Source organism: Drosophila obscura, unplaced genomic scaffold (assembly GCF_018151105.1).
Source record: "Drosophila obscura isolate BZ-5 IFL unplaced genomic scaffold, ASM1815110v1 contig_186, whole genome shotgun sequence".
Taxonomy (NCBI): Eukaryota; Metazoa; Arthropoda; class Insecta; order Diptera; family Drosophilidae; genus Drosophila; species Drosophila obscura.
The window spans coordinates 8,022,746-8,047,998 of NW_024542774.1; the positions used below are offsets into that span (position 1 = coordinate 8,022,746).

The window sequence follows — 25,253 nt, forward strand, 5'->3', positions numbered from 1 at the left end:
AAAACTCTAATAAAATCAAACATCCCCAGAACATCTACCCTTCATCCCAGATCCCGAGAAAGGCACCCACCCATCATTGTGGTCCCAGTTTCAGTTTTCAGTTTCAGCACTCGAACACCTCTAGATACGAGGAGTATAATTGAGATGAATGCTGCCTCACGTACCTTGGACTTGAGTGTGTTGTATTGGATAATCTCATTTCCCCTGATCATCCTTTCCCCCATAATAAGCCCCCATTGAACATAAACCGATTGTGATGCGTACAACTTCTATGATTTGACACACTTGCAACTGCAAATACGGGTAAAAAAAACACACAAAAAGAACTCTATTTAACCTTTGAACATTTAGAGGAATAGTTAACCACATATGAATATATAGATATATATAGCTGTGTGTGTATATACGACTTATGCGACTGTCTAATATCTAAAAAAACAAAAAACGATTACGACTTTCTATTTCTCATTGTTGGATCATCCATTAACGGAAAGCACTTCGAGAAGAAATCAATGAAATCATAGCTTTGACTTTGTAAGAGTTTTTTAAACTTATTTATGTCTGGTAGCCTACAATAATTGTAAATAGTTATTAACTAAACAACAATAGTAATAACAACAATCATATTTTTTATATGTACTTAACAGTTTTTAACTTCTTCTTTTGCATGAAGTGTACACAGAATAGAAATGGGGAAACCTACAAAAAAAATACAAAAAAACAAACACGTACTTAAAATATATATTTATTATATATATGTATATGTATATCGATACAGCCATTTTGCGTATTTGTATTTGAACTAATTCATAGCTAAATGTGAAATTGTTTACAGCGAATGCAGCAGAAACATCTCTAGGATACAGCCACCCCCATACATTATATTGTAGAGATCCTTTCTCCACACTCTCACTCACACACACACACACATCCCACACTTCAAAAGCTCTCTATCGATAATTTTCTATAACTAACTGATATGTGAAATCTACCAATCGAGTATTAATAGCTTAATATGCATATAGCCTCTCTGTATAGAACTTTGACTCTTTGCAATTGGCCCAACGATCCCATCAGCGGATTTTATTTCTGTTTTTCCAGTGTGGTATTTACTTACTTTTTTCATATTTAAGGTTTTTCAGTTTCGTTAAATATTTCAGTTCACCTTCTTCAGTTTCCTTCTAAGTTTTAAATATTTTGTGTTGCTTTCACTCTATTTTCTTTTTCATTGATATTTTGTTTCCATGTAAATTTCAGTTGCATTCCAATCCACTTATCATTTCATTTCAATCATATTTCGGGTACTCAAAACAATCGCACTGGATGGAAACGGAATTCAATCCACACTGCAGTTGAGCCAATTCCCTTATAAAGTATACATATATACATAGATAAACCTGTATTTATTGTTAGTAAATCAAATAAGAAAACTGGAAACGCTTGTTGTGGTAATTAAGTAAGCAAACACAAACCCAAAAAACCAAAATAAACAAAAACATAAACTTAACAAATTATATATAATTAATAAATAATTAATCAAACAACTTGCTACACTGTAAAAAATAAAACGAAGCACAATGAATAAAGAATAAATTATAATGAAATGATAAACATAGAGATCGATGGATGGATAGATGGATGGATTTACAGATCGAATAACAAACGGCATGATATTTTAACTGTTTCCTGCATAAGCTATCAAATAATAAAAGCAACAAATTATACATATGAATAATGTTCCATAAACTGTCTAGAAGCATGAAAAGTTCATTGAAAAATATGTGTAATTACGGATACGGCAAGGGATAGGATATATGGATATATGATATATGGATGGATATGGCCGCCCAACAACCCCCTCCCCCTCATAGAGATGGCTAAATTTCAAAGGTGTACATACATACATACATACATACATATATACTCATATATGCAAATATGAATCGAAAAAATATATATATATAGAATTGGTGACACATTCTGGAAAACTAATTAAAAGCTAAACGATCCCAAACCGGCAACTAAACAAAATGCAAACCAACAAAATGCATTATTATGAACAAACAAAAAATAAAGAGACGAAATAAAAGAATTACAATAATGATCGATTTTTCTATTACTGGGTTGGTATACCATCTACTTTCAGTGTTTTGTTGTGCGCTCAAAAACTGTACCGCGTTCCTTTAGCATCCGTTGTAATCGACCTTCAATCAGATGATATTCCATGCCTTTGATTAGCCCGCCCATTAGAATTTCAATTCCACTGCTATTTGGCGATCAATTAACACGCCGATAGCCAGGCCAGGTCCGAAGCTGTCAATTGGTTTTTCCTTCGAGTGTGTTTACTTTGCGCCTCGTTAAAGTGCCAAAATCAATTAAGGCGGCTCTACGTTTGACAAAAATTCAAAAAAAAAACACAAACAAAAAATATACCCAAATCGAAATCAAACAGTAACAGAAACAGAAAAACAGCAGCAGCAAAAACAAACCAACTGAAATTGTATTTTTGTAAATTGGCAACAGATGCGAATAAATGAATGCCAAACGGGCATTGGTCGAATCGAATGCACTGGAATGGCTACAGTGAAGCCTCCGGCGAGAGGAACGCCTAAAGAAATCTTTGCCACCAAAGCTTAGGAATTTTTTTTATAAATATAAAGTCTCGCAAGAAAATGTCTAGTCAGGCTTTAAATGCCTTTCGTTTGGGCAGCAAACATTTTAGCTCGAGTGTGTCTCCTCTTTTGGCTGTCCTCACAGTCCCGTGCCATGGCGCGTGTGTGAGAGTGTGAAAAGTGTTCGATTTCGCATGCATTTGGTGCGTGGATTGGAGCATGGATCGGTGTAGCTGTGACTGTGACTGGCTCTGGCTCTGGCCCCCCAATCTGCAGCATGCGTCGACGCTGAGGCTGGTGTTAAATATATTTGAAAGCAACGCCGTTGCAGTTGTCACTCACTGCCGATGCAACTACCGCTACTACCACTGCCGCTACCTCTGTTGCTGCTGCTGCTGCTGCTGCTGCTGGTGAGAGATCTCAAAAAGGAGTCGGGCAACAGAAGCTCATTTTGCTGTCATGTCGAGGTGTCATGTTGCAATGTCCCCGCTGCCGTTTGGGCCAGGCGGCCAAAACAGAAATCAGGCATGAAATTTGCTTAACGGTACGGCACGTCGACACTCTGCTATCGAGATGTGAGGAGCGCAGCGGAGCGGAGCATGCTCGCATATCCGCTGACCTTTATTAGCATATCTGTGTACTCTCCCGTTCACATTAAAGATGCAATTAAGGTTGTCCACCCTCAACCCCAATCCACAGGCCCAATCCACAGGCCAAATCCCATCCTTAGGCTGCCTCCTGCTCGTTGCTGGAGGAGGAAGCCTGCCTGGTTTGTTGCTTGCCTAATTTGATTGCCTCGCTTAGATTTCTGTTGCCAGTTACTGCCTACCAATCGTGACCAGGACGGGACAGGACAGGACAGGCAGGGGCCGCACCTCCAGCTCCACCATTGTCGAATCTCAGCCAGCATTTTGTGCTCCTCTGCTGCTCTGTTGCTCTGCTGCTCTGCTTCTCTGCACCTCTCGCTTGTCGTTTTTCGCTTTTTTTAATTGGCTACATGACGCGCCAACTGCTCCAAGACGCTAAGTAACATGGATATGCCCCAGTCCAGACATAAGGGGTTCCTCTGCCTCTGCCACCGCCTCCACCTTCACCACTCAGCTCTGCTTGCTCTGCGCCATATTTTGCACTCAATTCCAGGTGCCGACTTCTGGTTACTCCTCCTCCTTCTCTGATCCAGCTTCAGCTTTAGCTCCAGCTCCAGCTCCATCCTCATCCCAGTCTCCTCTTCTCTCCTATCCTTTCCAGAGAGGTGTCGCAGTTTGTTTGTTGTTTGCTGACTGCTTCGTTAGCATTGTCAGTAGTTGATTTAAGCCACTTTTGTTGGCTTTTGGCTGCCTTCGGCTGCCTGCGAATGGCATTGGCACTGGAATTGGGAATTGGGAACTTGGAATTGGAATTGCATTCGGAATCCGTATCGATGATGTGGAGCCTCAGTCTGTGTGAATATTGTCGAGGACTTTCCTTTCGGTTTTGACCTCTTGGCCTGACATGATGTTTATTATAATGCAGCTATGTGGATGTCTCCGTGTGAGTGTGTGGTATGTGGTGTGTGGGGTAAATTGATGGGAAAATAAGTTTGGAGTGCTCCTCTTAGCTTGGTAGCTTGGCTCATTAGCGAAGGTTGTCCGGGTTGAAAGGTAGTTGGAATTGAAGATATATTGTAGTCTACGTATAGCTAAATGAATGCCCCTGATATATTCCTTAATTCCGAATTCGTTCCGGTGCTAATCTTCACAACCATTCTATTTTTTATACCCATACTCAAAAAGACATATATATATTGTACATATATTGTATTTGTGGTAAAAGTGGAAGTATGTTACGCAGAAAAGGTAACTTTTCCGACCCCATAAAGTATATATATATTCTTGATCAGCATTAATAGCCGCGTCTATGTCTGTCTGTCTGTCCGTCTTGATGAGCCTAGATCTCAGAGACTATGAGAGATAGAGCAGCCAAATTTAGTTTCAAGGCTCATGTGATATCACACTGTTACAAGTGTATTTCAAAACATCGCCCCGACCCCTTTCGCAGTGTCGTAGAGAATGACCATATTTACCAGATTGCCGAATTTGAATAAGATCGGATCATTATTATAGCCAGAATAACAAAATTTATTTTCAGTTGTTTCCCCCACCTCCTCCAGCAAGAGACCAGGCTACTCATTCTCTTTCTCGCCCGCACACTCTTCCTTGTTCAGCGCGCGAGCGCTCTCTAGCGGAGAAGATGTAGAATCTAAATGGTATGTGTAAAATCTACATTATAGATGTAGAATATACATTGTATATGTAGATAACAGATGTAGCCAAAAAATGAAAAATTTTAAATATTTTAAAATCCTACAAGTATAAAAGTAGAGTCGCGTCCACAGAAGCGACTCACAACGTTCCTTCACGTGTTTTCCTTGAATTAATAATTCCCAAATATTTTCTTGCATCAAAAGCCTTCCACGTAAATTAACCCGGAACCGCCTGGGCCGCCTATGTCTATCTGTCTATCTGTTTCCCTTTCATTCCCAATGCTGTCACTGTCGCGTGGAATTGTCACTTGCAATCAAAACTGTCATTTTTGTGCAAATATCAATAGAAATGTGTACTTTTTTTGGCCTGTTGTATCCCAGTTGACACTTGCCGGTCACAAAAGTTAAATGAGTTTTGGGTCTGGGTTTTGGGTCTGGGGTTGGGTCTGGGCTTGGGTCTGGTTGTGCTTCTGGTTCTGATTCTCCTAGTGAACAAAGTTTGATCGATTTGAATGTGTCAATGTCCGTTGGCGGCAGATGAGATACTCTTTGGTACAGTTACGTTTCTGCCTTTACTTTATCTACCGTTACGTGCTGGTGCTTGGTGGCCATTTTCTGCTGTCCTTTAGCTGCTTTTGGAGTCGCTTTCATCACTGGCATTTTGTCCCGAGGTTAACAGTGCCACAAGTCATCTTGTACTTTCTTCCACCCCACCGCTCACCACCCCCCCCCCCTGTTCCTTGTGCAGCCACGAGCCCATCTGAAATGGGTTCGTCATGAACAAATCAATTTTGAATGCAATGAAGCGGTGCTCGCTTCCTCCCCTCCCCACCCCGTGATCTTCCAGAGCCAAAAAACAAAACCGTTAAATGTGGCAAAAATGCAAATTTCCCGCTTATGGCTTGTGGCTTGTGTTGCAATGCAAGTCTCCTCCTCCTGCAACTTCTCTGATGTGGCTGCCTCTTCTTCCTGGCTGTTCCTGCCGGCTCTCCTGACCTTTAGCTTCTCTCATACCCCGCGACTACAGGGTATTTTAGGGGGGTACCATAGTAGGCTTATGGTGAGCTGCACATCAATACGATGGTTACATTGCACTTGCATTAATAGCCACTCAGAGGGCATCTGCTGGTCGACTCCCTGTAGCGGTGGACAGTCGGCTGCCATGAATGAAAACATTTGCCATCGCGAATGCCCCGGGGCGTCTGGTGGGAGCAGGTGGAAAGAGCAAGATCAGCAGGAAGACGGGGAGATCTTTGCCGTCTTGGCATCGCGATCGTTTGGCGTTAATAGTTTTGTTGCACACTCTCCCTCTCTCTCTCTGACTGTATCTTGCTCTGTGCGCCTCTCTGGGGCATGGGCATATTCCATGTTGATGATTAAATTGCGATAAATTTTAAGCAAATTGCATTTCGTGTACAACAAATTGCAGAGGCGTCGATTTTTCGTTACCGAGCGAGCAGATCTCCTATCGATGATAGCCAACGGATCAGAGATCGTAGGCGTTACGGCAATTGGTTGGGTGAAAGCTTCATAGCTGCGATCCACAGTCCAACAGCCACCATCCACAATCCACAAGAGTTCCACGATCATCCAATCCACACGATGAGAAGGGGGGGCTGGGCAGAGAGATGTGCGATGGTCATCGGAGGGGACTTTATCGATAATAAATCAAACTGCACATGCACATGCATTTCCCCAATCCAAAAGACATGGACACGGACAAGACACACACATGGCAGTAGGGGTAGCCATAGGGGGGGTATGGTATGGTATGGTATGGTACAGTGAATACTGATTGGCTGGGCCGCAGAGAGGTGGGTAAATTGCATGCGATTGAAATTGAATGGTTTAATGTTTAAACGGTCATTTCAATGGCTGCAATTTAACAAGCCGTAATTAGTGGATTGTTTGTACTAAATAAGCTTAAATCAACAACGAACCGACAATTGACATTTGCATGGGGCCGAAACTCATCTCCTCTCCTTTCCACTCCTCAAATTGAATTGAATTGAAAGGACCGGGCCGAACCGAACCGAACTGAACTGAAACTGAACTGTTCTGCCGTCACGTCACGTCAGTCTTTATCATGCATAAATAAGCAGGCGTTACAAACTGCTTACACACACTCGCACACACACATGTGTGGCTGGGGCTGGGGCTGTCAACGTCGTCGGCCATATTGTGTCTGTCTCTTACCCCTCTCTCTCTCTCTCGCTACGACTCTTCATTGCTCTCTCTCTCTCTCTCTTCTTTCTATCTGTCGGTGCGACCGCAAGCAGTTTCGTTGCAGTTGCTGTGGTTGCTGTTGCCTTTGTGCTATTTATTAACCTTTTATTTAATGCTATTTGCTTAAGCGTTTTGCCACAACAAGAACAAACCACACGAGCCGAGCAACTGATGACAGGCCATCGTCTTGCAATTACCCCCAACCATTCCCCCACTCCAACCCCTATGTGTGTGCTGTGTGTGCATGTAATTAGGTGATTGTCAGTTTGGTTCAAATGTCGCGTTTTATTTATTTACTTGCCTATCCACGAAGCCAATTCAATGGAAGAATCGAAGTGGAATGGAAAGGGTTGGGGACTCGGACTCGGCCTCGGACTAGGACTGGTGGATGGGTGTTGCAGCAAGGGTTCGACATGCAACGGCAGAATTGAATAGAAAATGATCCCCAATAGCCGATGAAAACTTTAAGAAATTGAATTGTATTGCTAATGGCATATAATTTTACGTTCGGAAAGTACAAACGACACACAGTTTGACCAATTAGGTAGGATGGATCTCAGCACTCAAGTACATATATTGCAGCAGAATTCGACAGGAGAGCAGCAAAGCAGTCCTCTGACATTGCGAGTCTCCAAGAAATGCTTAAACTTCCATTAAAACTCATTTTAAAGTAGATTCGTGCGAATTGAAATTACCTCTAATATTTACATATCCTCCCCATCGTTTGGAGTCACTCACACTTGAAAAATACAATTTGTTTCTGCCTATTAATTTCCCTTAAAAACTTTTCCCCTGCTAATTGCCTTTTACGCACTCCGCCCATTGATAACCCCCCCAGAAACCCAACCGAAACCCAACTCAGGCCAACCCCAAGCCATCTGAGAGCCATCCCTCCCTGCACCACCGGGTCGGGCCAGGCCCAATCGATTTCCATGGCAAGTTGAAAAGCATTTAACTGTCAATTAAATACAATTTCCACATGCCTGTTATTGATTTTTCTCTCCAAACTGTCGACAAGTGGAACGAAGCTGGGGAGTCGGGGCTGATGGTGATGTTGTTGCTGGATTTCAATTGAATTCGAAATGGGAGTTTGACTGCCGACTGTTGACTGTCGACTGTTAACTGTTAACTGCTCCCCCCCCTCCACAATGACGATGATGGCGATAACGATGATGGCTCGACTCTGCTGTCGTCACGTGTTAATTGCAATTAGACCAGACCAGCACGCTCTCCTCCCTCCCCTCCCATTCCATCCAAGCCAATCCAAACCATAAATTATGCAAATTCCATTCGGGCAAGCATAAATTGAGACGAGAAATCACATCAAATCCAATCACATCCAAAGACAAATCAAACAGGCCGCTGGGGGATTTGCGCAAGCCTTGGAAAAGCAAATTATTAATTTGCGCAACAAATGTTGGGCATTTTTTTATGTGCTTGTTGTCCGCTGTGTGGTTCAGGCCTAACTTATGACACGGCCATGTCCATTGTTTGCTAAACGACATTAGACAAACCAGCCACAAAACAGACAGTCGGTTCGGCTTGGCAACAATCGCCGCAATCACAGCAATTACAGTCGGGCCAATCCAAATCCAAGTCCCAATCCCACTGAACATAATAAATGCTACGATTCGATTAAAAGATCAGCCACAAACGAGCCTCAGCCTGAGCTTGAGCCCGATCCTTGGAGCGACTCTGAGTCTCCCAAGTACGAAAATCGCGACAGAGCGTAAACACAAGCAAGCCCGAAATAGTCAGTGTTCGGGACTGCTGGATACCTTGGATAGTCAGAAAAAACATTCTAGAATATGGCAGCTTTTATGGATCCCCAGAAAGAAACCTCCTGCCTGTGACATACAACCCAATGGATACAACAGACCCCCTCTTACCCGCCAATGACTGGGTAAGAAAACGAATGCACTCCAATGAGATTGACAATGAGAGCAGGCAGCGAGCGCATTGCAGCACCGCAGCTAACGAGAGCCATCGATCGATCCTTCTTGCGAGTGAGAGAGAGAGATCACTGAGTCGCGGTTGGAGCACTGCTCCGCTTAGCTCTTGCTCTGCTCTGCTGATGTTGCTCGTTTGTAAGCTACATACATTTTTGCGCTTCGAACGACAGCAGTGAGGCCCCAAACCTCAGCTTTGATTCCCCAAACTCCCGACACTCCCCCGTACCCCTCTCTCTGTGGGGCTCTTTCTGGGAGTAGGAGGCGCAGTTTCGCTACTGCTAGAGCGTACACAGGAGCGGACTCCATGGCAAAGGGACTAGGAGATGTAATAAGCGTTTGTAGCATTGAATAGCATCTCTGCCATTGTGTCCCCACTCTTTTGCCCTGCGCTCCTGGCTGCTGTCCGTCTCTGTCGCTCCGCCTGCCGCCTGGCTGAGCAGCTTTGTTTAAATAAAAGCCTCTTTAAGTTTATCTATTGCCGCGCATCTAAATTGTGTGCGGTGTGGTGTGCTGGAGCGGAGACTTGAAGATGGAGGAGTTGCCCGCTGCCTCTGCTTCTGCCACTCGATGCGATTATGCTATTTGTTGCTGTTGCTGTTGCTGCTGCCGCTGCTGCGATGGAGCCCAAGCCCCAAGTCTTGTAATGTTTCGCCGGCGCGCTTTGCTCTTTTGTCGTTGTCGCTGTTACTTATTGCTTGCGTTGTAGGCTTCATGTTTTGATTGTATTTATTTTAGTTTGAGTAACTTTACTTACTTCTCTCGATACCCCGTACTCGTGGTGTGCAAGGGTAGATATGGTTTCTGGGGCGGTGGATGAGACAGGCAGAGGGAAGCCATCAGTAAATGCATGTATACTTTGCATTACAGAAGTTTTTGTTAAGGTATTTATTTTTTTGAGACAAAAGTATAATCCATTAAATTAAACACCATGACAATGGATTTAATCAGAACCCAAGTTAATCCAAAATAAAAAAAATATTGATACATAATATTAATATTTGTATTATTAATAAATAATATTTAATACAATAATTAAATATTTTCTTACTTTTGTGTCCGGGTGTAGCGGGTATCCCCATTGTCGCCACAATTCAACGTTGGCCCCTCAGTGGCTGTTTGCCGTCCATTTCTGATGAAGATTTTCTGCCCGATTAACTAGCGAGATCGCTTACGCTTCGAATGGGAATGCCGCATGCGGCGTCTTTTATGTGAAAAGCGTTTCGTGCGCGGCTTTAATCATGTCTTTTCTGCTTCTTTTCTCTTCTTGGCTGGAATCTGCTCATCGAGAGAGAGAGGGATGGCAGCAGGGGGGGTGCCGGAGTGCCGGAGAGTGGGCTGGATGGTGCTGGTGCTGGTGCTGGTTGGGTTAGATCGCTTTTCAGACATTTTGAGCAATTGCGTTTAATTTTATTCATAATTCGTGGTGCTGGGTTCCGCGTGGATTACATCTGCTTGTTTTTCTCTTATTTTCTTTTCATCTCCACTCTTTTCTGTTGTTGTTATTGTTTAATCGCTGTATAATTGTTTCTTTTGTCGAAAGCTGAAATTAAGCTTGATTAATTCGTCGGTTTGGGGGGGGCTATCGCAGCGTCGGCATCTGCAGCTCAAGACTTTGTAATGTTGCAACAAAGTTATTAAACTGGATTGGTTTAACTGGGAAGGTGTGACGGGGGGTATGTAGGGTGTGGTGTGTGCATTTGGGGCGTGGTCCTCCGATCCGTATGCATTATGGCCGATCGTAGTCGTTGTGCGCTGGGGCGAGCGATAATAAAGCGTGGACAGCTTCGGGGTCGAGTTCGAAAATTTCCATGATCCCGGGGAGCTTTATGGGTTCAACAGCAGCGATAAAACCGATTGCTGGAATTCCGATATTTTTAGTTGCTTGTTGTTTACGGCCAATCCGATGCTGTCTGCGATAAGCGGAGAAGGTGCAACTTTGATGGGCCATTCCAGATATGAAATATGATCCATTAAACACACAACATGGCCCCAACGAGATAAGGCTAATGGAACACCCAGTCCTGCGAGGATATTTGGAAGAATGTATAAAAATTCTATTGCAACATTGAATCAAGTTGTGTGTTGATTTTAATTGAAAGATTTCTTGGAGATCTTGTATCTATTATCAGTTATTTTTAGGCGGAACCTCAATTATTCATTGCAAACTTGTTTTCACCCCACACACATGCCACACATGCCACACATGCCACACACACAAAAGTCATAAATAGCTGAAAGGAAAGCTAAATGCAGATTTATGAACACAAAGCCATGCCTGCTACAAAACAATGTTGGCCAATTAGACAAGCCAAAACACACGGGAAAGGGGTTGCCATCCCTTATACCCCCCTCCTCCTGTGTATGCTGACTACGCTCCTGTATTTGTATTCATTTACGCAGAAACTATCATCAATGTTGTCCAATGGAATGGAATGGGTGTGTGATGTGCTGTGGTGTGGTGAGGTGTGGGGGGCAGGAGGACAGGCCACTACAAAAACAAGTAGAACAGCAAAAACAGAATCGAAAGCAATTATGAAATCACAGCAGATGTTGGAACAGAACAGAAACAGAAACAGAAATTGTGGTGGTGATTTATAAAGCGCAGCTAACGACACACACGAAAAGCAAAGCAACAACAATGACATCAAAAAGCGCAAAATGCTTGCAAAAAAGAAAACAAGAGGAAAAAACGTCAAAAGAAACGAAACCAAACCAAACGAAACACAAGGCTCTGTGGCATGTGTTGCAAGAGTATATAGACTGGGCACACACACACACACACAGACAGACAGAGAGACAGACGACATGGGCGCTGGGTATATAAAACAGGATGGAGGATGCCACTAAAAGGACTGCAGATGCCAGACCGCAGGCAGAGCCAGAAAACAGGGAGACGACGACGACGACAGTGGAACCTACATAGAACGAGATTTACGACTTAAATGCTGCAGCGCATAATCAAAACGAGAGACAAGAGCCAGCACACAGAACATCAGCGGGCCCAGAGGGAGAGAGGTGAAGTGGCCTGGAAGCGCGCTGGAAGAGTGAAGTGGAGTTTTCGGGGCGACGACGCACTTAATTAACAAATGTACGAACACTTAACATAACCTCAACTGACAGGCTGTAGCAGCAGCAGCCGCAGCCGCAGCACCAGCACCAGCACGGAGATTGTCCGCCTGCCAGCCAGAGCGAGATGACACTACAGTGCCAGCCGGGTAGGACGCCCCAAAGCCTTCCATTGGATGTTCGAACCGTCGCAAGAGAGAGAGAGAGAGAGCGGGTGAGCGAGTGAGCGCACGCACCCAAAGAGAGGAAGAACGTGTTCTGGTGGTGGTTCGGACCCGCTCACAGCCACTTTCCAGTTTGCCAGATGGCCGAGAGCTTCACTCGATTCATTCGATTCATTCATTCGTGCGGTTCGGAACGAACGGCCAGGCCAGCGCCAGCGATCGAGCGTCGGTACTTTGTGGCTTTTAATGCTTTTTATGTTCAATTCAAATCAAATCGAGAGCGACGCATATTCTCCCGCTCTGCGCGTGTGGGCGTGTTGCCGTGTTACCGTGTTTTGTGATTTGGGGAACAGTTATTTAGTGGATTCAATTCGCCGTGCGGCTGAAAATGCCGTCGGCTTTGCAGAGGCGCAGGAATAAAGATAGAAACCGCCGAATCAACGCCCAGAGTAACTGATGTCCACTTTGGCAAGCAGTCGCCCGCCTCCACTCAAATTCAGCATACTGAATCGCATCCAGCCGCAGCAGGAGGAGGAGCAGGAGCAGGATCAGGAGGAGGGGGAGGATCAAGATCAGGAGGAGCAGCCGGAGGAGGCAATGCATCCGGACTGCCTGCCACTGCCGCTGTCGCAGCACATCAGCAGTCCGCAGGTGGAGGAGGAGGTCGAGGACGAGTCGGACATAGGACGCACCTCCATCTGCAATGAGCGGCACCTCAACATCGAGGATGAGGATGAGGGGGAGTCGGCGGATGCTGATATCGAGGAGGATCTCGATCTGGAGGACGCCGCCAGCTGTTGCAGCGAGAACAGCGTCCTGAGCGTCGGCCAGGAGCAGCAATCCCAGGCAGCGGCCCACGCCCAGGCCCAGGCGCAGGCCCAGGTCCATGTCCAGGCCCAGGCACGGCAGCGGCTCCTGATGAGCCAGCTCTACCGGCCGTCGGCCTTCAGCAGTGTGTCCACAGATCCTCCCGCCGTCTCAGTAGATGCCGCCTCCGATCCGGGCAGTGGTCTCGTGCCCCTGGTCGGACCCCCAGCCGGCAGCTTCCAGGAGGAGTTCCTGCGCAAGTCGCAGCTCTATGCCGAGGAGCTGATGAAGCAGCAGATGCACCTGATGGCCGCCGCCCGCGTCAATGCCCTGACGGCGGCGGCAGCGGGCAAACAGCTGCAGATGGCCGCAGCAGCGGCGGCGGCAGCAGCAGCAGCGGCCGCTGTATCCGCGCCCACGGGCCAGGATGCACTGGCTCAGCTGACGGCGACGGCGCTGGGAATTGCAGCGCCGGGAACGGGAACGGGCACGGGACACCACTCGCACCAGCAGCAGCTGCTGATGGCCCAGCGGGAGCAGGCCCACCACCACCTGCAACAACTGAACCACCACCATCACCTGCAGCACCACCACCATCACCACAACAACAACAATGAGAATCTGCACGAGCGGGCGCTCAAATTCAGCATCGACAACATCCTGAAGGCGGACTTTGGCTCCCGTCTGGTGGGTGGCAATGTCGGGAACCTCCAGCCGAAGATCGGAGCAGGCGGTGGCAGTGGCGGGAGCAACAGCAACTCAAATAGCAATAGCAACAGCCATCATCCGATCAAGGCGCCCAAGAAGTCGGGCAAGCCGCTTAATCTGGCCCAGAGCCAGGCGGTCAACTCCAGTCTGAGCTTCTCCAGCTCCCTGGCGAACATCTGCAGCAACAGCAACGACTCGAACAGCACCGCCACCAGCAGCAGCACTACGGCCACCACTCTGGCAGTGGATCTGGTCAAGTCACCACCACCGTCAGGGGGAGCAGCCTCAGCAGCCAAGGAGACAGCCAAAAAATCTGGAGAGGACTCGGGTACACCCATCGTGTGGCCGGCGTGGGTCTATTGCACTCGCTACAGTGATCGCCCCAGTTCAGGTGAGTGCCGACAACTAAGTCCACCCCCCCACCCATTGGCGGAAGCCACTCGGTTCACTCATTCACTCGCTTTCCCAATGCAAACACTCGAGAGGGGCTTCCAGTTGTGTGTTGTGTGTTGAGTGTTGAGTGCCTCATAAAGCGGTTGTGCAAACAAGCTGCAGACATCACACACCACACACCATGCCACTCCACATCGTTGCCAAACCACAGCAGCCCACAGCTCATTAGTTTACCATCCACCAAAAAAAAACATGAAACAAAAAGGAGAGACCAAAGTACCCTGGAATAGCATACTCTTGCAGAGTGTTTGGATATATTTTAAGCAGAGTTCCATTCCCATTAAATATCCTTCCATAAGGAACTTTTCTATAACAGTGAGAACTATACAGAATTTGAGATAGATAATTCGAAAATGCATAAATATCCGAGGCGACTGTTGATGATAGATCCTAGTCGGAAATTTTGTATAGTTGAAATAACAATAATTTACTATATTACAAGGGTATAAAGAGAGTGAAATAGATAGATATACAGAGAGCGAAAGAGTCAGAGCAAAGGAGCAACGGAGCTAAGCAAACCCCAACCGCAGCAGGAAGGCTCTCGTACTCACCCTTGTGAAGTGTCTGCTCGAGTGGTTTTTGTGTCCTTATGGCTTATGTAACATAACTTAAGCTCATTATGCCCTCTCCCACCCTCCGTTGCTGTGCGAGTGTGTGTGAACTGAACCCTCCCTTCTCCCTTCTACCTTCTCCATCCACCCCTACCTCCTGCCCCTGCCATGGCAATCATGGCCACACTCATGAATTTTGTTTATGCCACCGCAGGGAATCCGTAATCGTTTGCCCAATAATTTCATGCGGCCAGCTAAGTGGAGTGACGGAGTAAGGGAGTGCTGGAGTGTTGCAGGGAGGAGTTTATGTACTCCATATGTTGCGGGTGGCTTTGGGGCTGGAGTTCATTTCCAGGGTGTCCTTTTATTGCGAGTGAATGTGTGTTTGTACAAGCAATTTGGATTCTTGGGTTTATTTGGGTGGGTGATCCCCTGGAATCTCTGTGGGCTCTATGGATCCATCCTGTGGTTCGGGTGGGTTGGCAAATAAGAAAGTGATTTTACCAGCTATCTCTGTGGCCTGAGTGATTCGAAGACGTTTTTGATTAGCTCCCTGAAAGCTGAAAGATTAAAGAATTAATAAGTGAATTAAAGTGTTTTGTTTTGTGGAGTGAAATGCAATACAGTGTCAGTCCATTGTGAAATAAGTTATGCGTACAGATCGATTGAACAATTCTTTGTGGCATAATGGAATTAAATTGCTCGCTAAGGAGATATGAAAATGGTGCAACAGAGTAGTTGGATTACAAAAGACTCTTTTGAATCGTTTAATTGTTAAAGATATTTGTGTAACTCAAACCCTTTAATGATAATCATTTGATTGCTTTATAAAGAGTCATATGATGCAATATAACTGATGGAATTGCTAGCCATATAATCAATCAATAAAATGCAGCAGATGCAATTCAATATTTATAGGCAAAACTATTTGATGTCACTGCACGGGTGATCTCTACTTCAATTGCGAACTGAACTGTACAATTATGCATCTACTCGTACAATATTTGGATAATTGATAGTTGGATATTATTCCAATGTTCTCTTTACCTAATGCTCCATTCCACCCATATATTGTACAGAGAAATGTGTATAATTCCTCAGCAATTTACTCATTACGCTTATTAGTGTCAAACCCCATAATTATTCCGAAGGGGGAGACTATAAACTAGGCAGGGTGTGGGGGTCGCGCAACTGAATCCGACGAAACGGAATTCCAAGTTTCCGAGTGCATAAATCTACGCTTTTGGGTGGGTTTTTTTTTTTTGTCGCGCTCGCTAATTAACTTGAAACGATTTTTCGTTCAAGCCTTCCCTCTCTCTCTCAATCTCGCTCTCTCTCTCTCCTTTTAGACTGCTGTCTCGTTCCCCCTGCTGGGTGGTTTTTAAGGTGTGTTTATTGTTTGTGGGGCTTTTTCATTTTCTCAGTTTCATTTTTTATATTTTTTTTTTTAGTTATTTTTTCCAGCTCTTTTCTGTATAAATTTAGCGTGACTAAAACGAGATCTCGATCGCACTGCGGTTCCATAATTTGAATGAATGTTGTAGGCGATGGCGTCGTCGTTGTCGTTGTCGTCGTTGCCATTGCAGTCGATTCGGCGGAGTCGCTTTCGTAGTTGCCCCAGCTGCAAACAATGATTTAGCGTGAGATTTGGCCCAAAAGAGAGGCAATCACTGCAGCGCCAGCTAAGCGAAATCAACGAATTAAAATTCCCTACCAACAAAGAATAAAACTCATAAATTTGTTTTGCCATTTTTTTTTTTTGTTGTTGTTTGGAAATTATTATTAAAACTTTTTATTATGCCATAAAAGGTGTTAATTTGACAAATTAATGCAACATATGCCGTGCTCGGCTCGGCTCGGGTGGGCGACTAAAACATTTGCCAAATATCGTTCATTCGGAAACAAATTAGTTAACTGCAAATCCCGAGCCGCACACACCACACACCGCACACAATTTGTGGCACAAATGATATATTTATTGTATGGTTGCCATATGTTGCCTGCCTCTATTTAGTGGCAATTAATTGGTTGCTTTGCTGCTACTATAAAACTGTGAAAAGTGGTGCATAATCGATGCAAGATTGTCTTTAATCTTTGCAATTGCAACTTGCTGGCTATTGCTGGTTTATTGATTGCCGTTTTGGGCCATGTTTTTGGGGCGTGTCGAGCGTTTAATTTTGCCTATATAATATACCATATAGGGGTGTAAGCCGATTAACGAACAAGCTGACATTCGAAAGTCAGGCATTTAATCATCAATGTTATTGAAGTTATGGAAATAAGTGAAAATATGTCCAAGCTTGCCCACTGAATATGTCCCATCTTCATGATCCATATCCTATATTGAGAATATCGCTTGAATAAAATTCACCCCATGTTCCGCCTTTTTTTATTCCACTTTTATAGGTCAAGTTCTTTTTCGAAGGCTCTCAAGGCGAAGACCTATATTTACCACATAATTCCGGGAATATTGTCAGCAAAAAACATATCCTCTTTTTAACCCAAGCTGAATCCGCAAAAAATGGCCGGAATAACCACAAAGCTTAATAACCATGCGGCAAGTGTCGCTTTTTCTCTGAAAAAAGTTGCAATAGTTTTTCTGTTAATCCTTCAAAACATAATTGAAGGTTAAAGCTTGCTTCCTGAGTGGTTAACTGGCAGTAAAAAAAAGCTTAGATATCAGAAATATGTTAACAGATTGATTAAATTATTGTCTAGCTACCTGTCTGCTGCTCCTTTCCTTTTTTTTTTACAGCTCTCAAACACTGTTGAACAAGTTCATGAACTGAGCAAATGTTCCTACTGTTCATTGGAAAGATAAACAAACTATGTTTGAAGCGATTTTGGTCCCCGCCTCTGACCTCATTCTCCTCCTCCTTCACCTCGGTTCGAGAGGAGAGCAATTTTCGCATTTGTCCGGCACTTTGGTACTCATTTAACCGGTAGTCCGGGACTCGGGACTCGGGACAGCGATCGCCACTGAACCATTAAGTAATTTTCAATTTGCACAGAAGACAGAAGACGCGGTGCGGTGCGGTGCGGTCCAACAACAATGACAGCATAAACAAACGAATTTCAATTACACTGCCCTGCAATTACCCTGGGCCCCCCCGCCTGGGCCACTGCCTATGCTGGAAAATTGCTGGAAAAGTTTCTTTCTTCTCCCGTCCAACCCCTTTGCATGTTCTAAATGGAAAATTGCTCTAAACTGAAGCACAAGGCAGACAGAAGGAAATAAAATGGAAATGAAAAGATTAAAAAGGCGTGGTAGGAGGATCGGTTCGAGTATAGGAAAAGCACTTGATTCTCTGGGAAAGTCTGCCCGCGTCCGATGATGTGCGAAAAGTTGGAAAGGAATTTTGTGTTTAATTTTTATTTGCATTACTCCGCTGTAGGAAATTCTGCCATTTTGTGGTGCTGTTAATGAAGATTTAGTGGCACCCTGCGGCAGGACTTAACGTGTTCCCATTACAGCTTTGAGTGGTGCCCCTGGCCGCCAGGCGAGTGTTTGCACATTTTGCCCAAAGGCCTCAACAGATTTGAGAGTGTACGGAATTGGGCAATAATTGAGATCATAAATGGACAACAAATTCAATTTAATTTAGAGTCGAGTAATGGTGCCTTTTGATAGCTCCCCCCAGGCGAACACTGGGATTAGTCCCCAACGTCCGTTTATGGGAGCAATCAGAAATTTTGGGCCATAAATCGATGAATTTTTATGCTCATTTGATCATTTATGCCACTCAAATCTATTTGGCCATGCAATGGGAACAATTTGAGCATAAATTAGGCAAAGAATTGTTATTTGAAGGCCATTAAGGAACTCAATCAATGATGGAAACACGAAGAGTTCCTTGGGCCGTTAAGTGCGCAATTTGCGTTTGAAACGAAATGGCACTATGACCCCAATGCATCCATAAATACGAGTACCTTTAGTACCTGTCACGTCATATGATAATCACGGGGTACTGCACACACACACACACACACGAAGGCGCTCAGAAGTCTGGCCCGTTGGGGCAAATTGAGCCATTGGGCAAAATACTTACCTGCCGGATGATTGGAGCGCTTCCTGGTGGAGTGGACTGCTAGTGCTCCACTCTCCCGCCACTCTCTTATCTACAACGGTAAGTTGGCCCATCCAGCCAGTGCTGCCCGCCTCTCTTCCTTTTTGGGTCAGCGGCAAACGCAGGCATAACTCAGCGAGGGAGAGGGAGGACAATCGGGCTCTTGCTTGGCGATTTATGAAGTGACAAAAATTAATTTCAACTGTTAACTTATCGCACAACCAACAAACAACAGGCAACAAACTGTAACTGTAGCAGCCAGCAGCCAGCAGTCAGCAGCAGCAGCAAGAGAGGAAAGCACGCACTTTGAGAGTCGAAGCTTTGAATACTCTTTCCCATGTGATTAGTGATTACTCTTCAAATAATTATATATCTTCAGAAACAGATGGTTCCTACTATGACTGCCATATCCTTTACCTATCCCTTTTTTGTGTGTGTGTTGGAAATACTTTCTTTGGGGCGACCCACAAACATCAGAATACCCTCCTGCAAGGGTACAACATCTAGTGGTAGCGCCTTTTAAGGCTTTGGCAACTGCAACTGCCGCAACTGGAATCAACAGCAGCAGCCATGCACCATGCACCATGCCGTTGGTAATAAAACTGTCATACCCGCTGCCAGCCCCTCTACCCGCTGCATCCCGCTGCACCACGCTCTGCACTGCGATAACAGTGGCAGCGGCGAAAAATGTCGTTTAAACTGTGACTGCGACTGTTGACCGCATTTGGTTAATGTGAGGCTGAGAGGCCTGAAACTGTTGCAGTTGTTGGATGGTGGATGGATGGTGGTTGCATTTGCGGCACGGCACTCACTTGTAGCCAACGTTAATATGGCCTGAAATTGGGCATTGGACAGGCATTTTGTAATTGCTTTTGTGGCGGTTACATACCCTAACTCAAGCGCAGAAGATCACTACGATGGATAGCGCAGCAGCAAATAAGGAGAGAGAGAGAGAGCAAGATCGATCGTGCTTCAGAGAGCTTTCTGTGCATAATGTGCTCGCTCTCTTTTAAGTAAGCTAATCCATCAACGGGCGGGAGAGTGAAAAAGATGTGTAGATAAGAAGTAAAGCAAGATCTCCCTCTCTGCATTGTCTCTCTCTGCAAGCGAAGTGAGCGTAGGTATTCTTGCTCGCTCTCTCTGTTTTAAATACCATTTACAGTTAGAGTGTCACATGTTCGTTACTGTCTCCACCTTGGTCACTGTTAGCCCCCTGCCCTTCCCGCCACCTACATTCCACCAATTTCACACTCAATAAGCTGCGGCCTGTTTATCTAGCTTTTGACTTCAGGCCACCAAACCAAGCGACGAATATTAACAGAAAATCAAAAATGTTCAATGTTCGTATGTAACAGAAACCTCAAGATCACACAGCAATCACAAGCCTCAACGAGCTTTAGGCCCAAAGCGACCAGACCACCCAAAGCGGGCCCAAAAGCCGCGAAACAAAAAGCCAAAAAGCCAAAAAACGAACAACAACAACAAAGAAATATTTGAATCGAAAATGAAAGACAAGTTTCCGCATTTGGATTTTGGGTTTGGTATTGGGGTTGGATTGGTATTCGGGGGATTTCGTATTGTATAACTTTTGGGCATGGCATATAAAAATCATTTTTATAACTTCATTTGTGTTAATTTGAAAACGAGGCAACGCGAGAGTGAGAGAGAGAGAGAGGTGCAGAGTGCCCGGGTGTGGAAATATCTACAGCTGTCAAAATATTTTCTACAAGCAAATGACTTCATTCATCAGTCAAATAAATAATAATAATAATCATGCCGAGTACGTGTATCCATTGGGGCGTGGGAGTTGCCTCGGTCCCTGCCTCTCTGTCGTCCGTCAATCATCTGTACACAAATATGCATCAGGCAAAAACAAACAAATAATAATCCCAATAAGCCTCATTATGACTGCAGCAAACAGCGCAAATCCAGCACAGAATTCTCAAACACTCATTCGCTCGCTCGCTCACAGACTCACAGACTCATTGATTCATTCATTTGATTGTTGTCTCTGCCTAATCGATTATTTATCGCTCAGAAATTGAGTTCTGTCACTGATAATAAGCTTATAGCTCTCTGGACCTCCTTCATTCGTGATTCGAGTCTGCCATAAGTCGAAATGAGCATAAATACTTGATTTGAATATTTCAATCGATTCAGCACACAATTTGTGGGGTTCCGCTTTCATGGATTTTCTTAACTAAACACATTTATCAGTTCGGTAGCTGGCCACTCAACGGATTATTCTGGCGTACTGAAGACAATTTTTTTTCATCCATCTAGGAACTCAACTGCCGATTGATCTCGCAGGATATTTCGGGCATGCATCTGTAGTCTCAATATAAAAAAAAACCGATGGAAAGTCGATATAGTTTCTCTTTGATGATGATGATGGATCTCTGAATGATCCCCCAAAAATTTAACCACAACTAAAAAACTTCCCCGCCCCAATCTCTCGTATTCGCTGCCCCTCAGCCTCTTCTCTACTGGTGTTAATTGACGCACATAACTCGCACCCAGGGCCCTGGGATGATGATGATGATGATCTGATAATGATGATTCCACAGATGATGATCTGAGCTCTGAGGCTTTGGTGACTTCCTTTGACAGCTCTCGAATGCCCTGGGAGAGACGAGAAGAAGCTCCGCAGAGAGATGCAGAGATGGAGAGATGTTGATGTGGTTGTCATACAGTTTGACATGTCTGTCTGAAAGCTGGGATGGAAAAAGGGATAGGGACAGGGCCATGGATCGCTTTGATTATTTTATGCCTGTGCCACGCCGTCCGTCTGTCCGTCCGTCAGTCACGACAGATATCCAACTCAGAGACAGCGCCAAAGTCACAGGCAAAGTCAAAGGCAAAGGCAAAGTGCGTGTGTGTGGTCAGCCGCATTTGTCAAGTTTAATTGGGAAGCGAGTTGGGTTTTCGAGATGGTTTCACTTTTGTCCAAAAAGATACTTTGCATGCCTCCATCGATCGGTGTGCCCCCCCACCTTTTGTCAGACATATGTTTGGCGTCGGCGTCTTATTGTTTGTTTATTACTTGTTTCGCTTTAATTACTTGTTCGTGATGACGATCATGATGATGAGGAGGAAGATGCTGGATGGAAGATGCTGGATGGAAGATGGCTTTGGCTTCGTAGCAGCAGAGAAATCGGATAGTCACACTTATTGGAATTACTGCTTCATTATCATGTGGCTCTCTCCGTGTGTGTGGAGGCTTTTGGAGGGTTTGAAAGATCACAAAACTGGTTCAGCGTCCATCCATCCAGTGGAGTGAAGTGGCGGCTCAGATTGGTAGATTGGAGTTGCCATCATCTGTGGAGTGTTGGGCAAATAATCAGTAAACGTAATTGAGAGATTCTGGTACAACCCCTCCAACGCCGTTCCAGGAAGCAGCCAGCAGGATGGGGATGGGGGCTGCCAACTAATTGCGAACGAAGCGACGGGGAGATGTCAACTCGTTCTATTGTCTAACTTTGGTCTATATACGGGAGTAGTGCAGAGAGGGCTCCCTCAACTGCAAAATTAAGTCAGAAGGCACAGAACAAGTCTCAGTTCCAGTCCCCGTCCCCGTCCCCCCCACTCCAGTGCTCTGTTGTTCCGCGCTCGGCTGTAGTTGTAGTTTCTGCGGCTGGAGAGGCAAACTCTCGGACCACCCAAGTTGACAGCGAACACGAACAGCGCTTAAGCTTGTCCTGCACAGAGGAAGAGCCAAGAGCCAAAAAGACAGACTCTGGCCAGAGACAGAGAGAGCTGCAGATGGAGTCGAAGATGGAGCCGAAGAGGCTGCTGCTGCTGCTGCTGCTGGTGCCACACATTTTGGCTGGCCGAACGACAACGACTGAAGACATCGTTCCAGTGCATACAAATAAATTTTATTAAGCAGTTAGAAAACAAGCCTTAATGAAATGCACCGCGAGCACGGGGGCAGGGCACAGTCCGCACATCGCTGGAGATGGGAGCGTGAGCCCCCAGAAAGAAACAACTGAAAGAACTAAAAGCAGAATGGGAGTTACGCTCTCCATCATCTAAGAACTGCTCACGAATAGCCAGCGTCGGACACGCTGCCATCGCCAGCAGCCTTTGATCCTAAGCTGCGATAGTTGCGTACCCAATGATGATGATCTGTTGCGAAGTTCTGTTCACAGAGGAGGAAGAGGGTACCCGTACCCTGGAGAGTGCAAGAGGCAAGAAGAGATCAGGTTAACCAGTAGCTGGGATCAGTTGGGACATTGTTGAGCTACTCAATTTGCTGTTGGCCGTCTGACCGTCTCACCGTCTGACTGTCCGTTGCCTGATGTATATATGTATGTATGTATTTCTGCTATGCCTGCCTGCCTTGTGTCCCCCATTTTCCTACTCGTGATCGGCAGCGATCTTTAAACATTGCCTGACTACGCCACGACATCGTATCGTCATCTCCATCGTCGATTGCCCTCAGTTTCATTGCGATTTATGTGCGTAATAATTGTGACAATCACAACAAATGCGAATCGGAGTCGAGTCCGAAGCTGGAGGAGTCGCTGACATGCGCCTCTCATGATCATCATCATCATCATCGTGATCATGATCATGATTGCATGGAGAGATCTGACAATCTGCTTGAAGGCATCTTTATGATCAGTTTTGTCATCATTATTGCTGCTGTAGCTATTCCGAGCTCATCTCGTGTAATTAAATTGCATTTCCCCAGGAATTTATGTATGGCCCCTTGGGGCAGAGCCGGAAATTTATGGCATCGATCGATACTCCCCAGCCCACCCCAAGTGTAGTTGTCTTTTGGTTAACTAGTGAATGATAAAACTCCATGCCATGCGGAAACAGAGGAGTTTAAATTAAGTACAAGCAATGAAATGAACTGAAATTTAATTAGGAAATCTGCGAAATATCCGTTGTATTTTTGGTCAAATAAATAAAATAAATTAACTTAACTATTATTTGCAGATGCTTGCAGTTTACAAATATCTAAAGCTCTATTATTAATTCCTTTTATGGGAATGCAAAGCCAAAGAATCTCTAGAAATGCCAAAACCCTCATAGTGATTCCTGCTGCTATCTCTGCTTATACATGATATACCCCACAGATCTATTAGCGACAAATTATAACACTCTCCACCACACACCACAGCAGACCGTAAGCGTTTCCATCTCCCTCCGGTTGGGTTTCAAGTCTCACTGATGGAATTTTGTGTGGAAAATTCAATTGCCCCGCTCGACATCGTTGATCGTTGCTACAATTGCTTCAGGGGGGTTGGGGAGACCTACACTCAAACCAAGACCAAGACCCCGAGACCGACTCTGACGCCACGACAGACTGTGATTTTGTTTTTCCCTCAAACAAAAACAAAAAACAACAACTACAAAAAAATCAAAGAAACAGTGCCAATAAGATTGATGGCTTGAAGCTTTTGCCCAGCCGAGACGAGACGAGTGTCCACCACGAGCCGCTCTCATAGATTGTTGCATTCAAAACTGGCTCAGAGCAGTCGAGAGTATCTGTGTGAGAGAGTATCCACTGTAGCAGCAGTAACTTGCTGTGTCTGTGTGTGTGTGTGTGTGTGTCTGCCACTTAAGTTTGGTGTCAGTCAGCTAGCGGGGTCTTCCACAGAGCCAGAGCCACACAGCCAGAGCCAGAGTCAGAGTCTCTCCTCGGAGACGTAGACGGAGGGAGGCTGACGATGATGTGGGGACCACACACATTGCAAATGTTGATTGCTGACTTGACTGACACTTTTTGATAAGTTGATTAAAATGTATTTCTTGCCCTCTCCCTCTGTATGTCTCTATCCCTCTCTCCTCTCTGTGTGTGTGTGTGTGTGTGGCTTCGAGTGCATTGACATTGAGCGGACTTGATTGAGTAAATGAATGAATGAATGAGCTCTTCTCTGCGGCATTACACCGATCTTGGTCAATTACGAACATTTCTTAGAACCACAATTAACGCGGCTAAAAGCACCTGCCCTCGGTTCAATTTCCTTCCCAAATTACTTAATTAGAAACCAACACAGAACGAGAGAGAACAAAAAAGAATGGGGCTGATTTATCTAAGATATTTTTTGTGGCTATTCGAGGCTATTCCCTCCACATCAATTTCGAATGCTACAAAAAATACAACAAATAAAACAATTTCGATATCATTTATTGTACATATGTATATGAATACATATGTGTATGTATGCATGTGTGTACATAAGAGTCGTTTGGACAGCGATTTAATTGCCCCATTCGAAAGGTTAAATTATTTTGTAGTCTATGCTTATATTTGGTATTGATTAATTGCAATTGACTCTGCCGGCCAAAATTGGCTACTGGTCTCTGCTTCCTCTGATCTCTGTGATCTGTCTGATCTGTTGTTTGTTTTATTGTCTGATGATGCTGATTGAAGTCTCAAGTCGATTCGCA

General features: G+C 45.0%; 1 protein-coding gene across 1 annotated transcript in view; it reads left to right on the forward strand.

Moving 5' to 3' along the window:
- The first annotated feature begins 12,430 nt into the window (after window positions 1-12,430).
- LOC111081214 (homeobox protein invected) overlaps window positions 12,431-25,253 on the forward strand; it is a 32,950-nt gene continuing 20,127 nt past the window's right edge. Inside the window, exon 1 of the mRNA XM_041593094.1 lies at window positions 12,431-14,168. Coding sequence (XP_041449028.1) covers window positions 12,719-14,168 — 1,450 coding nt within the window. The 5' untranslated portion in view covers window positions 12,431-12,718. The remainder of the gene's footprint in view (window positions 14,169-25,253) is intronic.